Genomic DNA, 15702 nt, shown 5'->3' on the forward strand with positions numbered 1-15702 from the left:
GACATTTTAAATTATTAAGTTGTTCATGCCGTATACTTTCAATTCGCATCGAAGATTCATCTTGTTGAATACATTGCAGAACTCACAAAATGATGGGTTGCTTGTTCCTACGATCTTATTAAAATAATTATTCCACCCTTCACAATAGTTATTTGTTCTATCACCACCATTCAATGTGACATCGAATACATTCCACAAAATTGGAGAAAACATTGGGGTATCGCTAGTACCACTGACGAATCGCGGAAAAAAAGTCCGAGGCATAAAAAGTCCGGTATTATATTATATGTATTATCAAAAAAAATCAATGATAATAATAATAATATACCTATAAATAAGTATACAACAATCAAAATCATTAATCATACAAATAAATTATAATTATATATTAAAATTATTTCTTAATTAAATTAAGTATTAATTTTTCCTTTTACCTAATTATATGACGTACCTATATCGGACTTTTTAAACACGGACTTTTTTACTAGGAACTTTTTTCCTAGGACTTTTTTACCTCGGACTTTTTGGTAGTCTACCCCACTGACATAGATGTCATCAAAGTATTTAGCCACTAACAATAGTTCTATAGGAATTACTGTATACAAATAAGCCATTCCACTAGATACTTCATTGAGAGTTAAAACGCTAAAGCATTAATCATACTTGATAGTTGTAGATTAGATTAATACTTCCCTACAATTTCATGCAGTACTTATCTAATGTGCAGATGCTTTATGATTGTATTTCATAGTTTAAGAAACCCTGGTTTTTAACGACCGTACCAATATTCCACGTTCAAAACAACCGTACCAATTTTCCGACAATCGTACACGGTCCGTCATGTTTCGCGATGTAATTTTTCCATTAGCTGATAAAGGTATTAAATAATACAAAAATAAAGTATATTCATACATAGGTTATGAGTTTATTGTCTAGTAACACATTCCATACTCTCATAAATACAATGAGTTATATATTAAATTATATTTGAATATCGATTAATATCAACGGGTATATCTGATTTCGTTGGAGATACCTCCAAATTAATTTTTGAAAAGTAACTTAGTAATGACACAGCCTTAAGTTTATATAAATTAAGCTAAGATTTAACAAATTGAAAAATATATATATTAATGATATATTGTTAGTTAATTATAATAACGCGTACCTACATTGTGATTTGGTATATATATTTAAAAACAGCTAAACCTAATAGTTACTCTGTCAATTTATATTAAAAAAAATTTTGATAATCTATCGAGTTACTTGCTAGGTTTATCGAGTTGAGTATAAAATTAATTTTTCTGACCAAAAATCCTTTTTCTTACGAGTATACATGTTTATTTATATTAGATTGTATTTTCTTAATGTTACTCAGATTTGTTTTTATATAATGTATAAATAATTTATTATTACAATGATTATTTTTATGTAATATTTGAGAGGACTTATTGTTGTGCGTTATTGTTCTTCCATCCGAAATCGTCAAAATCGAACAGCGGGTTGAAACTACCCCAACCACCACCCCAACCACCGCCGCCGATTCCATTACTGCCGAAACCACCCCAACCTCCACCGCCAACTCCATTACCACCACCACCGAATGGGTTCAGGGATGGCACGAACGGGAGCGGATATGCGGTGGGCCTGTTCCATGGAAGAATTCCGCCTCCGCTACCACCCACGCCTCCACCTGCTCCACTGTACGGGAATACGACCGCTGGTCCTGGAAAGTAACCTCCGCTGCCACCGCCAGCCACACCCCAATTTCCTGCTCCTGGGTACGTGGCCGCGGCCGCTGCCATCAGGAGCTGTTTACGCCTAATCAACCGTTCAAGCAGTGAATCGATGAGCGGCGTGTCCAGCCCGAAGCCCAGCCCGATGTTAAAGCCGACCGTGTCCGCAGCGTCCTGATCCACTGGCTGTCCACTGTCCTCCGGAGCCACTGACACCGTGGTCCCCGCTGCCGCCAACTTCCTTTGCTGCTGCTGCTGTGAAGCAAATCCACGACTTCTTACGGGCTGCAACGTGGCCACCCGCGACATCGGGTGCGGGTCGACTATGGCCGGCCGCCGGTGAGGTGGAAGCAGGCCCGCCGCGGGAGCGCCACAGCACAATCCGCTGCACAGCCAAAGGCAGACCTGCAAATACGAAAAAAGGTTTTTTCACCGTGGAAAATTATTCTCGAAAAACCTCAATAGAGTTATATAACGGAATTTTAATCGGATACAGGTATATTTTAATTTATTAATATCATATTTTTTAAATCGTGGGGGTCTTCATTCTATAAATCTCCACGTGCATACTATACATAATATAATAATATTCGGGGCCGATTTTAAAAATCAAGATATACAGGGTGTCCCACGAAGATTTACCCATTGCAACATCTCCTAAGATAATAAACACTGGGTGATCCATTCAACGTAAGACACTCATTATTTTAAAAAGTATTAACATTTTTCAAGTTTTTATTTATTAATATCAACATTTTATAATATTTAGACATTTTTCATCCCCATGTTATTTCAAGCCTTATTTTTGGTAAGTAAAACCACTATCAACTTTTGACGGCAACCTATGAATAGCATTTATGAAATGTATATTAGAATTTTAATTTTTGAAGAATCCATTACTAAGATATAGCCTCTCATAGTTAGGTATTTTTTGTTGGTGTTGCTATTGTATTTTTCGTTTATAAAGACCAGGAGTTAACATATTTTATCCAAGTTAATAGATAATCATAGTAGGGATGTAAAATAAATATTTATTTTCATACTAATAATTAATGATAAGATAAAACGATAAGAGGTTATAATATCCTACCCGTGTCTTTATTATATAATATGTATAGGTATGTGTGTAATGTAATAATAGTGTTTATAAGCCATCCTGATTACTCTGATTCAAAGATTATTGATTTGTTATATGATTGACCAAAAATGAATTAGGACAAGCGTAAACAAAGTAAATAAACACAAAAAGATTCTCCTATATTGTATTTTGAATTGGCTATAAATCTCAAATCTATGGAATCGAAATAAAAAATTCAAACGCAGACGATCTTAAAAAAATAAATAGTTTTATAATTTTTTGGTATTAAATATAAGTGTTGCCATTTAAAAATCCTAAGTTGATTCATATTTATTATATGATAAAAAATGTGAACATTTTAGGAATATTAATTATTTGTAGATTTCATTAAAAGTCAACATTTTCAAAAGTTAAAACATTTTGAAATAATAAATGTTTCACGTTAAATAGATCACCTCAGATATCATAAATCTGTTTTTTTTTTTAGACTCACTTAGACAAGGGCTACATGAATTTTATTTTTTTCAAAAACAAAAATACCTATTTTATAGAATTTATTTTGACCTTTCAACATTTTTTTTTCATTAATCACATGATTTTTAATAATTTGTTTAGTATTTATAAAAAGGCAAAAACTGGTGTCATCTGGATAGCGAGCCCCCATCTACGGCTAATGGGTATATCCTCACGGAACACGCTGTATACCGTAGTTACAATGTCATAGATAGGCCTCGTGATTTTTTATGTCACAGATGGACCTTTTTTCGATCTCTGAGTGATACTTATTGGTAAATGGAAAAAAAGTACCCGGAAAAAAAGTCCCCGTTAATAAAATCATACGAAAAAACACGATTGTACGTAATTATTACATTTATCAAAACATTTAATAATTATATGTTAAAAAAGTTACAAAAGTTACAAAATTTACAAAAATTTTACAAAATTATGTGTTACAGCCTACAGGTATATGTATTATAATTATATTATATTTTTTTTTACAAGTCAAAAAAAAAAATACACTTTTACAAATTCAATCAGATTTCATTCTTATATTATGCCCTATATTTGTCAAGAAGATATCAACGCTCAATTCTCCCCTAGTAAATTGTTCGCATAAATTTTTTAGTCGAGTTTGCATTATATGCCCTTTATGTGGTCGCTTATAAGTTAATTGCCCTATTTCACTCAATTTTAATTTGGCGTTATCAGCCCCCACTTCGTTTTTCATATTTTTAAATAATTTCCAAATCGATGGATTTTTATGCCCAACCAAATGACTAAACCTATAATTACGTACAATCATGTTTTTCATAGTTATTAACGGGGACTTTTTTTCCGGCATTCATCAAAATTATCATATTATGTCGTTTACTCGCGTATATCGATCGATATGATCTTAGAACTCTGAGTCGACGAACCATTACCATTGTCGTGTCTATTTAACATTCAGTCACGTTGTGTGTCATGTCGATCAAATTGGGGTTTACTTGGACGTGTTACTCTTTTAGTATCGTGTAATAATCAGTTTTCAACCGAGATTATCAAAATTGACTACACCTCAATTTTTAAACCATATTGGTTAATATTTGAAAGTAAAGTTATCACGATCACGAACGACAGGACATACGACGTAAACAATTCATGAAATGATTGCACCTTTGGTCTGCCTATTCCAATGTACCTATTATAATTGGTATCTTTTATAATTTGGTTCGATTGAAATTTATATGCAAATCCATTTTGATTTCGTTAATTTTTCCTAAGCTGATTATTGCGAGTTGGAATATAAATTATTATTGTCAACGTGAAAGTGCACGTTATTTTCTAATATGATAATTAACTCTGTTTTGTGACAGTAAAAACATTGTTAGGATTTAAAGATAATAATAAAAGTATTGCAAAGTGTTCGTTCGTAACGTATTTTATCGTTTAAAAACGACAGTGAGTCATCCAAACCAATTTATAACAATAAGGCTCAAATAAATAATAGGTAATAATAATAATAATAATAATAAAAATTATTATTATTATTATTTGTTCGCAACATGTGTGCGTTTGCAGATGTAAATTTAACACTCCCGAAAATCACATCTAAACATTATTACAATATTATGCATTTTCTAGAATATTACACGGTTTTCGGGAGGTACCAGCTCGTAATTATTGTTGTAAATGTAGAATTATATTACATTATCGTTTACTCTATAAACCCACAATGGTATAATATCTATGTTTGTATACCAATTATCATTATTCAACATATTAGATATGAATTAGATGAATAATAACTATCTATCGAGATAGTTTTTTTGTTTTATCAGTTAATTAAATCAAACGTCATAGGTTGCACTGTGTATGCAAGAGAAACAAAACAATTTAGTTTCAGTAGATAATGTTTTCTTTTAATAAACTCTATATAATATATATATATTATATATAGATACATGACTTTAGTTTTTTTTTTACGACAAACTATTGTTGAAATTGATACATAAAGTCGAAAAAAAATCCGTTAAAATTATCATTATTACTATAGTAATATATAAATATATATATATTATAGTCCTAAATATTCCAGGTTAGGTATTATGAAGACTGAACGATTATTTCTATATCCGCTTTGACATCACATGTAAAAATTTTGTCCGGTCTAAAATAATTTTGCATGAGTCACGTATGACTGTTAACAAGCTAAACTTTTAGTTGTAATTTTATTGTTATTATAAAATAAAAAATTCAAATCATCAAACAATAATATTATATTATGTATTATGGTTGCAGCGTTATATTATAAACTTACCAAACCTATACGGATATACGAGCTCGAAGAAGTTGAAATAAAGTTTTGCTGATTTACTTGAAAAGAATAAAAAGTATACATAGCTTTGCAGATGTTTGGCGTGGTTAAGTTCAATCCAATGACAGTGTTCCGAACAGGTATACAACATTTTATTTTTCTTCACTCTCTAAGAACGTTGGTAGATAGCCGCTTTATCATACAGTTTTTAGCCGTCAAAATGTATATTAATTGATGGCTGTTACTTTTTTTCATTGATTGTTATTATTAGGTATCAATAATATTTACGTTTCGTGTATGGCGCCGTTTCGGTACGCAGTTTTTGAACGTTCGCAAAGAATCACGATCGATTCACGTTTTGGGTTTTCTGCTGCAGAAGACGTTCAACCGACCAAAACCGTACACGCATTACGTCGGATGTGTTTGCATAAATATTTTCAAAGATATAATATTATTATTGTACGCGTTGACGATAAATCGTATTGTGTGAAAATTATAAAGAATAATTTCACGGCAGTTTTTTGTTTTTTTTTTCTCAAAAATATTCGATAAAAACTCTGAATCGTTTAGAGAGATTATAATGAACCGATATAACGCGCACACGGAGGAAAAGGTTGCTCAAACGTGAGACAAATCTAGAGACCGATGATGTGTGAAATTGCTTAAATATATTTTGTATAAAAAAATGTTTACAAATAAAATAATAATAATAACGCAAGCTCCGTTCATTTTTTTTTTCTGAACAATAAAATGACGTATATTCGTAGTAATATTATTTATATTTTATATTCACGTATAAGTCGTAAATTGTTTAATATAATATTTTTTACGCTTAGAGACTTTTACGACAAATCGCGCATACGTCTTCTGCCACTCTCGAACTACGCGCGTAGTTATGGAGGTTCAAGGAAATTATTATAAATATATATAAAAAAAAACAGAAAGATAATAAGTATTTTTTACGGTTTAGAACACAGTTTTTTCGATTTTCCTATATGCAGTATTTGACGGCAACGAGATCGTGGGCGATAGCACGTCTGTCATCATTATTATGATTCTATCGCGGAAGTTTATTTTTAAAAATAGTTAGGTAACCTAACCTTTACAGTATGTACTTTATATCATAATATAATCATAGTTTAGTTATCAGCTTTTGGCGAAATTCTGGTTCAAGACAATTTGGAAAGCTTGTTTTTTTCTTTCCTATAGTTATTTTTGTTGTATACATATTATAACTATAAAGTATCGTACCTGTTTATAAATAGTAATTTGTCATTAAGAACTTGGAGCATATCGGGTTTAAATCTATCATGATGATTTTCTAAGTATCCTCATCCTCATTTTCCCCTTTAATGGAACATTTATTCAAATTTTGATTTTTAGAATTTTCAAATATGCCTACCTTAAACCTAATTTTCAATATTCTGATGTTTTTTGTATTACTTAAGAAGTCTCTTATGGCAATATAAATTTTTATTTCTCAAATAGGACCGCTCCTTTTTTACTAAAATACTTATAGATACTGATAGATAAATAGACATTTTAAAAATATAATAATTACCTAAGCCAAGGATAAGCCATACTTTAACATACTAAGTTGTATAACTAAAAAACTATTCTCTGAAATTTTAATTTTAATTTATAGATACATAAAAATTCTCAAAAAAATATATTTGCTGAATAAATAAAGTGAAAAGAGTGGTTATAAAAAAAAAAAAAAAAAACAGAAGTTAGTATTGTCACTGATAATCGATAAGTTTTCAGAGTAAAACGTTATAAATTTACAAAACCTATTATTAATATTATAGAATTGCATAGAATTTTACTTTTAATTAATATAGTATAAAAATTGACTGAATTGCTCTGTCTCAAAATTCAGCGGCAACAGTATTCATTGGTTGTGACTTCAGAGTTAACTCTCGACGAATAATTATTATAAAAACGATTAAACTTTATTATGAACTCCAGCTAAACTATATATTATAATTAGCTAATCAATTAAAATACCTCTTCAATGTTTTAGTATTAATTTTGTGCTATTTTTCCAATGGATTCGTACAAATCGTTGCGCATATTTTTCCACAAGCGTTCAACACATTTAGTAGACGTGCATAATATTATGTGATGAACCGGTGCAAGTGCAGTGAAACGGTAAAGCGCGCGGTCATCCGTTGTCCAGTGGCAATTTCTCAAACGTGTACCGTAGACCTAACCTCTCGGCAATCTACCATCGCGTACATAACTCACGAATTGCGCCCGTCGTCGTGATGTTAAGATATTATTACTGTTATTGTTGTTATTACTATTATTACACGCATATACATCTATGTCATTTACGTCATCTGGTTTGGCGAATAATAATTCGACCCGAAAGCGCAACGGAGCTTGAAGTCTCGAAATACCCATATATACAGCCGCAAAGAGGGGTTGGAAAAAATCGCAATAACGATGAAACGCGAATGAAAAGTTTGCGTTTTTGCCCCGTTGACGTATTTATATTATTATTATTTTTTTTTATTATTATTGTTATTGGTCACCCGGTTTACCCACTCACTATAATACCACGTTTTTTGTCGTTGTCGTAGTTATTACTATTATTATATATTTACGCACGGTCGAGAAGCGGGACGTGGATCTCGCGCGAGGATGAGCCTCGATATTTTTCACCCATGACAGCACACTTTTCGTATTGTTTGTCTTCGGAATTAACGCGAATTTCGTGGTCGTAAGGTAACAAATACGTGACCGTGACACACACACACACATATATATATACCAGCCATGTAGCTAGGCATAACGTGTGTATTAAATATTTGGACGGTTAATGGCATCAATAGCAGTCAAAAATAAAAAGTTATCACTAAGTTAGTCAGGACGCTCAGACTATTTACTTATTTGACGTGTATTTAGCGGCGTGAGGCACTCTGGTAACGACCGATATGCTCATAGCATACCGCTGTACCGATAGTACCTCAATTCAATAAATTCTAATATTTTGTAGCTGTATTATTAGTTAGTTATTATTTTTAAAAAATATTCCGCACTGATCCTCACAATAAGTGTTATTCGATTTTTGAATTTCACCCCAACAGTATGTGATGGTTGGCCAGTGCCCAGTCTAGTCGCTGATGGCGATAGCAAATCAATATTATATATTATTAATGTAAAGTTTATTCATCAGCAATTATCTTAAAAATGTATGAACATATATATATAATATTAAAATACCTACCTAGAAGCAAACGCGTTATCCGTATAATATTATTCCGTCGATGACTTACCGCGGTTAGGAATGAACAGTTCATAATATTTTGTATTCCACTGTCGAGCATCTCGTTCGTTCGGCAGCGCTTTGGAATGACTATCGATAATAATTTTACTTGCAATAATTAATTATCAAAACGCGCTGTTACAAAACGAATACGAAGAATACGACGACGACGGTTGACTTCACAAATCGATGTATTTAAATTTCTTAAGTACCATGGGATTTTATATAAACTCGGGCACACATACTACTTACAACCTCATTTGACCTTCATACATGTCGAATATTATTAATCGTTAATGTTTACACGCGAACGGCATATCTACATAGTATTATGTGTTTTTCTTCATTTCAGTTTTTTATGGCTTATAAGCGACACGGTGGAGGGTTCAACACGTATGTGGTGTACGTACAAAGCGAGAAGATATACGCGAAGATGGCGTTGAAAAAAAGCCGAGAGAACTTCTTCTCGCGGTTTCCTCTTCATCATCCTCTCACCATTCATTGCGAGTGATCCTCAAAAACCGACTAAATTCGATTTGTTACAGTCACAGGACCGCCGCCCGTACCGAGACAAAGGAACACAGGTACTGCCACTACTACACATGTTTCGCGCACACGCATATTTTATTCGAAGGTATACCTAATATGCTACAAAGATATTATAATATTCTAAAATAAATGCATGTGCAACCGTGTGCCTGAAACGTTAGGACGTTTAGGCCCAGAGCCTGAACATTTTAGTGGCCCCGCGCCTTTTCATCATAGTGGGACTATGACCTAACCAAACAATGATAATGACCAACTCGTTAATTTTTGAATTTCAATAAAACATCGAGAAATAATTAATGGTAATTTGTTAATTATTACTGTTGAATATTCAAAAACGTGAAAATTTTAAATTCAAACAAATATATGACATAAAAACTTGTGGCGAATCATCAATTCAATATTGTTGTTTAGAAAAGAACTTTTTTTATGAATTTCTAACTAAAAACAAATATCTAAATTTTCGCGATTTTGATCAATTTTAGAAGCGATGCTAAAGTCAATAATATCGAAAACACAATCATTGTGAATACGACACATTCTTTCCCTACGCTCAGAATATGAATATTGAACAGTTTACGTTTAATACTTTGTTTGATTGTATACATTAAAAAATAAGCTGGTAATTCGTGGATGTCGCTCTGCTGTACTGTAGGTTACTGTAATGGATGGGATTAAATTTGAATGCAATGATAGGTATCATTGTATAAGAAAAACGATTCTGAACGGAGATGATTTGTTAGTCTAGGATATATTATATTTAAATATTGTCATATAGTCTATTTTGAAACAAATATTTTATTTTTCAATTAAGACGCATTTTGCATAAGGCATAGTTAATCAATTAGTGTAGTTATCATGTAGTTATCATAATTCATAATACCTTATATATACGAATACCTGGTTTAAAGATAAATCGTTATCATTACGCGATTTCATAAAAATTTAAAACTCAAACGCTCAAAACATTTTTCCTATAATGACGTTTCAAATTTTCTCTATAGCTATTTGAAGCAAAACTTGGTGGTTAATTTTATAACCTTAGACATAAATACAAACAATATTATGAATTTTGAACAACAAAATAATTTGCAAATATTCATGGTTTTGACAAATTTTTGTCAATATTTGAAATTCAAAGGCTAAGGCTAATAAAAAATTAATTTGAATTTCCAGTGGACATTTTTTTTTGTGATAAAGATTGACAAATTTGTAAGTAATCTTGTATTAAATTTTCAAATCTTAGATTTAAAAAGAAAATGTTTTATGAATTTCTAACTTATAATAATTTGCGAATTTTTGTGATTTTTACGTATGTTGTCAAAATTTAAATTTAAATGCTAGTAAAAAAAAAATGTGACTATACATTTCTTGTATTTCTCAACTGCTATTGTAAAAATATTTTAGGAGCCTTGTATTAAATTTTCAAATCTTAGGTATAAAAGGAAAATTTTTTATGAATTTCTAGAATAAAATAATTTACGAATTTTCGTGATTTTTACGTATATTGTCAAAATTAAAATTTGAATGCATGTAAAAAAAAAAATGTGGCTATATATTTCTTTTATTTTTCAACTGCTATTGCAAAACTAGATTTTGAGCCTCGTAATAAATTCTCAAATCTTAGAATTAAAAAGAAAAACTTTTATGAATTTTGATCTAAGATAATTTGAACATTGCCGTAATTTTTATGTATTTAGTCAAATTTTGAACTTTAAATGCTTATAAAAAAAATGTGTGACTATATATTTCTTTTATTTTTCAAAAGCTATTGTAAAACTATTTTAGGAGCCTTGTATTAAATTTTCAAATCTTAGGTATAAAAGGAAAATTTTTTATGAATTTCTAGGATAAAATTATTTGCGAATTATCGTGATTTCTATGTATTTTGTCAAAATTCAGACTTTGAATGCTTTTAAAAAAAAATTATTCATATATATTTCTTTTATTTTTCAACTGCTATTGTAAAAATATGATAGGAGCCTTGTATTAAATTTTCAAATCTTAGAATTAAAAAGAAAAACTTTTATGAATTTTGATCTAAGATAATTTGAACATTGCCGTAATTTTTATGTATTTAGTCAAAATTTGAACTGTAAATGCTTATAAAAAAAATGTGTGACTATATATTTCTTTTATTTTTCAAAAGCTATTGTAAAACTATTTTAGGAGCCTTGTATTAAATTTTCAAATCTTAGGTATAAAAGGAAAATTTTTTATGAATTTCTAGGATAAAATTATTTGCGAATTATCGTGATTTCTATGTATTTTGTCAAAATTCAGACTTTGAATGCTTTTAAAAAAAAAGTTATTCATATATATATTTCTTTTATTTTTCAACTGCTATTGTAAAAATATGATAGGGGCCTTGTATTAAATTTTCAAATCTTAGAATTAAAAAGAAAAACTTTTATGAATTTCTATCTAAGATAATTTGAACATTGCCGTAATTTTTATGTATTATGTCAATATTTGAACTTCAAATGCTAATAAAATAAATTTGTGCCTATGTATTCTTATAATTTTTTAATCACTATAAGAATAACTTATGGGGAACTTTGTATTAAATTTTCAAGTATTTTTATTGGGCCAAAAAATTTTTATCGACACTTCAAAAAAAAAATTGAAAATTTCAGTCATCTATAAATATCTCAAAAAAAGTCAAAATATTTTTAAAATTAAATCATGTAAAGAAAATGCCGATCTAAATAACTGTTAAAATTTTCGAGTATATACGACTTATACTTTTTGAATAATAACAAATATTTAAAATTGTTTCAGGATAAATCTTTATCGTTACGCTATTTCGTAAAAATTTAAAATTCAAACGCACTTAAAATTTTTCCTATAATGATACTTAGAGTTTTCTCTATAGCTACTTGAAGGAAAACTTATGGAAAACTTAGTGTTGTATTTTTAATCCTTAGTTATAAAAGCAAAATTTTTTATGATTTTTCAACTTCAAAATTACTTGCAAATTTTCGCGTTTTTGACAGATTTCGTAAAATTTTGAACTATAAACGCTTATTAAAAAAAATTGTGACAAACGATTTTTAATTTTTTTTTATCTACAATAAGAACAACTCATAAGGAACCTTCTATTAAATTTTCAAGTTTTTATGGTCATCCATCATTTTTTTACTGACACTTCAAAAAAAAATTCTCAAAAAAATTGAAAATTTCAGTGGTCTATAAATAACTCAAAAAAACTCAAAAATTTTTGAAAATTAAACTGTATATAGATAACACTAACGTAAACATTCGGTGAATATGTCAAGTGTTTGCAGTGATTAGTTTTTGAATTACAACCATATAAAAAAATCGATTTGTTCGAAAACTGATTTTGCGTAAAAATTCCTGTTTTTCTGTTTTTCTGTCTTTTTTTTTTTGTTTTTCTCGATTTTTTTGAAAACTGTTGGAAAATGTTTACTTTTGACCTCTATAATGCACCAAGGATCTTCACTTTTACATCGAAAACCACCCCCAAAGTTTGAAATCGAATCATTATTTCGACTAGTTATGCTGTACACAGACACAAAAAAAACACATATCATTGTAAAATCAATACATTCATTTCTTCGTTCAGAATCTAATAAATATATTGTACGCGTATAACGCATTTCATCAAATCATTTATATATATATATATATATATATATATATATATAATATACAAACAATTATTAACTTCTTTTGTACTTTTTATAAATTATCTACTAAACTAAAATAACACTATAGTCGGTGCTATACACGTTTCAAACGTTTGAAAGAGATAAATATAATGGATAATAAAAAATTCAACGACTGCAGATTTTTCCTACTCACGTAACACGTCTCCTGGTTTTAAAGGTATATGTGTCATATTTTGTGTGTAATAATATATATGTTATTACAGGTCGCTGATTGAATGCGATGAGGTCGTTTTTCTTATTTGCGTACAAAAACTTGCAAGTCGATTAAAAGTAAAGTAAACCGAACAAAGCAAGGAACGCTATATATCGACTATCGATTGAAAGAGAGAAAAAAACATCTGATAAGGAACTATCTCGGAGTCAATGGATGCAAGGGCGTGTGAGTGGAGAGTCGGTGGCTTAATGGAGAGAAACGTACAAGTCGGGGTAGTAGAATGATAGGAAGAAAGATGGGATGGTGAGATAGCTATTAATCAATAGACGGACGTCATTTTGCGGGCCGAGGGGTGTAGTATACTTGCAGGATCGGCTGCAAGCGTCTCGCAGCAATGCTGTAGTAATACGTAAAAATCGAAACCATTTTGATAGACAATTTCTTTTAATCATTTATCTTCTTCAGGTGTGCGTCGCTCGTGCTCTGTGTTTGGCACGTTCGTCTCGTCGACTTCATCCGCTCGGCGGAGGTGCCTATATATCGACATTTCTGCAATACACGACGAAGGACGGACGCAGTCAGACTATATGGCGCCGCGTGGAACTGGTAAGACATAATTCGAATTGATTTCGCTCAGCAGCGTACGTGTGATCGGCACGAACGCTTATTGTTGTACCAACGTTTGTATCCGCCATCGGGAATAAGACGATAAAAGATAAGATGAGAGTAATATAAAGTATGTAACGTACATGTCTACTGGGTGTGCTTCTCCTTGTATATAATGCGCATTCCTGTAGCCCGGCAGTCGTAGACTTAAACATAGCTGATTTGAATACGCTCAATATGCAACGGAAGCGAATAAGTTGATTTTGTTTGAGTGACTATACAAAATTTTGTTTACTATACGGCGATCACAACGTCAACAATTAAAATTATTTTATTTTTTACTTATATGGAGATATAAATAAAACTATACCTAACCGATATAAACTCGGATGAAATGATACTAATATATTGAATTTATCACTGGAAAATAGTTGCGTAGGGTAATAACGACGAGGATAAAAACACCCTGTATATTATAATATATTGCACGTACGCGTGACTAAGCGATTTGGACTGTTCATCGTATAAACATAATAATCATAACAATAATAATGTACACCCGTGATACGTATATTTTATCAACACAATATGAAATGTCCGAAGCACGAGTCCGTTTCTACTCGTAATTGTATGTATTATTATAAAATATATATCTATATATGTATATTGAGTATAAGTGAATCGTCGACGTTTTTGATATACTTGGACGGGCTTCGATAGTTGCCATATCGATTGGGATAATGTTAAATATTATGTAATGGATGCCTGGATGCGACGCGTATACTCGTATATTACTGTTATTAGATGACTGCAGCAGTATAGCCTCCCGTCAATACCTTTTTTTCAACTCTTCCCCCCTCATCTCTACTCCCGCATATTACACTCAAGTGTGTGTGTGTATGTCTCGTTTGCCCATCATCTCTCTCTATTTGTATATTTTATTTTTTCATCCTGTCTTACATATTATGCAAATACGATTCAGCCCGGGCTACTAGCTTGTCTGTGTGCATGCGTAAACCGTCTATTCATATACTATATACATATCGCAAGAATTAGATACAAAATATCTTTTCTCGATCCCACTCGCGTGATTGCAATTGACGAGTGGTGTTTTTTTTTTTAAATTCGTGTTCTACAGTATTATTTATAAAAAGTGTTGTCTCGGTTGTGGCGGTGACCGTCCAACCGGCGATGATGACGTTAGGTTTTACGTGGAGTCGATCGTCGACGGAGATTTTCCTTTCGACGACTCGTCTCTATAGCGTTAATTTTTGCGATGTGGTGGGGGAGGGGGATAGGTGTCCACAGATATTCTCAGAATCGAAGGAGGATAATCTTGAAGGGTATTCTTCTCCTAAACAAATCCTTTAATTATTATTATGTTTGCGCGTCTATAGTTTATTATTGCTTACAAAATTACCAAAATATTAATTATATAGTACGTCTTATAATAATTATTGTTTGGCCTTGGCGTTATGATAATTAACCTAACTTGATTGCTCAATAGGCTAATTAAGCACCATAATTTAACTATTATAGGTACGTATATACATACCTACTTATATTATCGTATAATTGTCGTAATAAATGAAAATTGACGAAGGAGCCATAATTGTGCTTTATTAATGTATAGTATTACTTACTATGTTTTCTGTAAAAATGTTTATCTTTTATTCCTTAATGGTTAAATTATATATTTTCTTTTGTATTAGCAAAGTATAAACTATATATATATATATATATATATATATATATATATTATTTAAGTTGGATATACCTTTAAAAAAAATAGGTCTTTGGGAGCCATTTTTCTACTATTGCG

At 30.8% G+C, this 15702-nt stretch overlaps 1 protein-coding gene and 1 long non-coding RNA gene across 2 annotated transcripts in view; one reads left to right on the forward strand and one right to left on the reverse strand.

Annotated features, from left to right (window-relative positions):
* Nucleotides 1-901: 901 nt before the first annotated feature.
* On the reverse strand, nucleotides 902-9088 carry LOC107163173 (uncharacterized). Its single transcript, XM_015510448.2, has 2 exons — nucleotides 8893-9088; nucleotides 902-2141 (listed from the first exon to the last, which is right to left on the reverse strand). Exons 1-2 carry the CDS (start codon nucleotides 8941-8943, stop codon nucleotides 1449-1451), a joined length of 744 nt encoding a protein of 247 aa, XP_015365934.1. The 5' UTR covers nucleotides 8944-9088; the 3' UTR covers nucleotides 902-1448.
* LOC149056552 (uncharacterized) overlaps nucleotides 2123-15702 on the forward strand; it is a 49454-nt gene continuing 35874 nt past the window's right edge. The window contains exons 1-4 of the long non-coding RNA XR_016191119.1: nucleotides 2123-2232; nucleotides 5596-5751; nucleotides 9235-9466; nucleotides 13740-13880. This is a non-coding gene — a long non-coding RNA (uncharacterized LOC149056552). The remainder of the gene's footprint in view (nucleotides 2233-5595; nucleotides 5752-9234; nucleotides 9467-13739; nucleotides 13881-15702) is intronic.

Source organism: Diuraphis noxia, unplaced genomic scaffold (assembly GCF_037042655.1).
Source record: "Diuraphis noxia isolate RWA-SAM2 unplaced genomic scaffold, SU_Dnox_SAM2 contig0003, whole genome shotgun sequence".
In the NCBI taxonomy this organism is placed as follows: Eukaryota; Metazoa; Arthropoda; class Insecta; order Hemiptera; family Aphididae; genus Diuraphis; species Diuraphis noxia.

Excerpts from the sequence above, each read along its gene's own strand:
- LOC107163173 (XM_015510448.2), bottom strand. The coding sequence starts at position 8,943 with ATGCTCGACAGTGGAATACAAAATATTATGAACTGTTCATTCCTAACC. Across the intron at positions 2,142-8,892 it reads ACTGTTCATTCCTAACCGCG|GTCTGCCTTTGGCTGTGCAG; the intron begins GTAAGTCATCGA and ends TCGTATTTGCAG.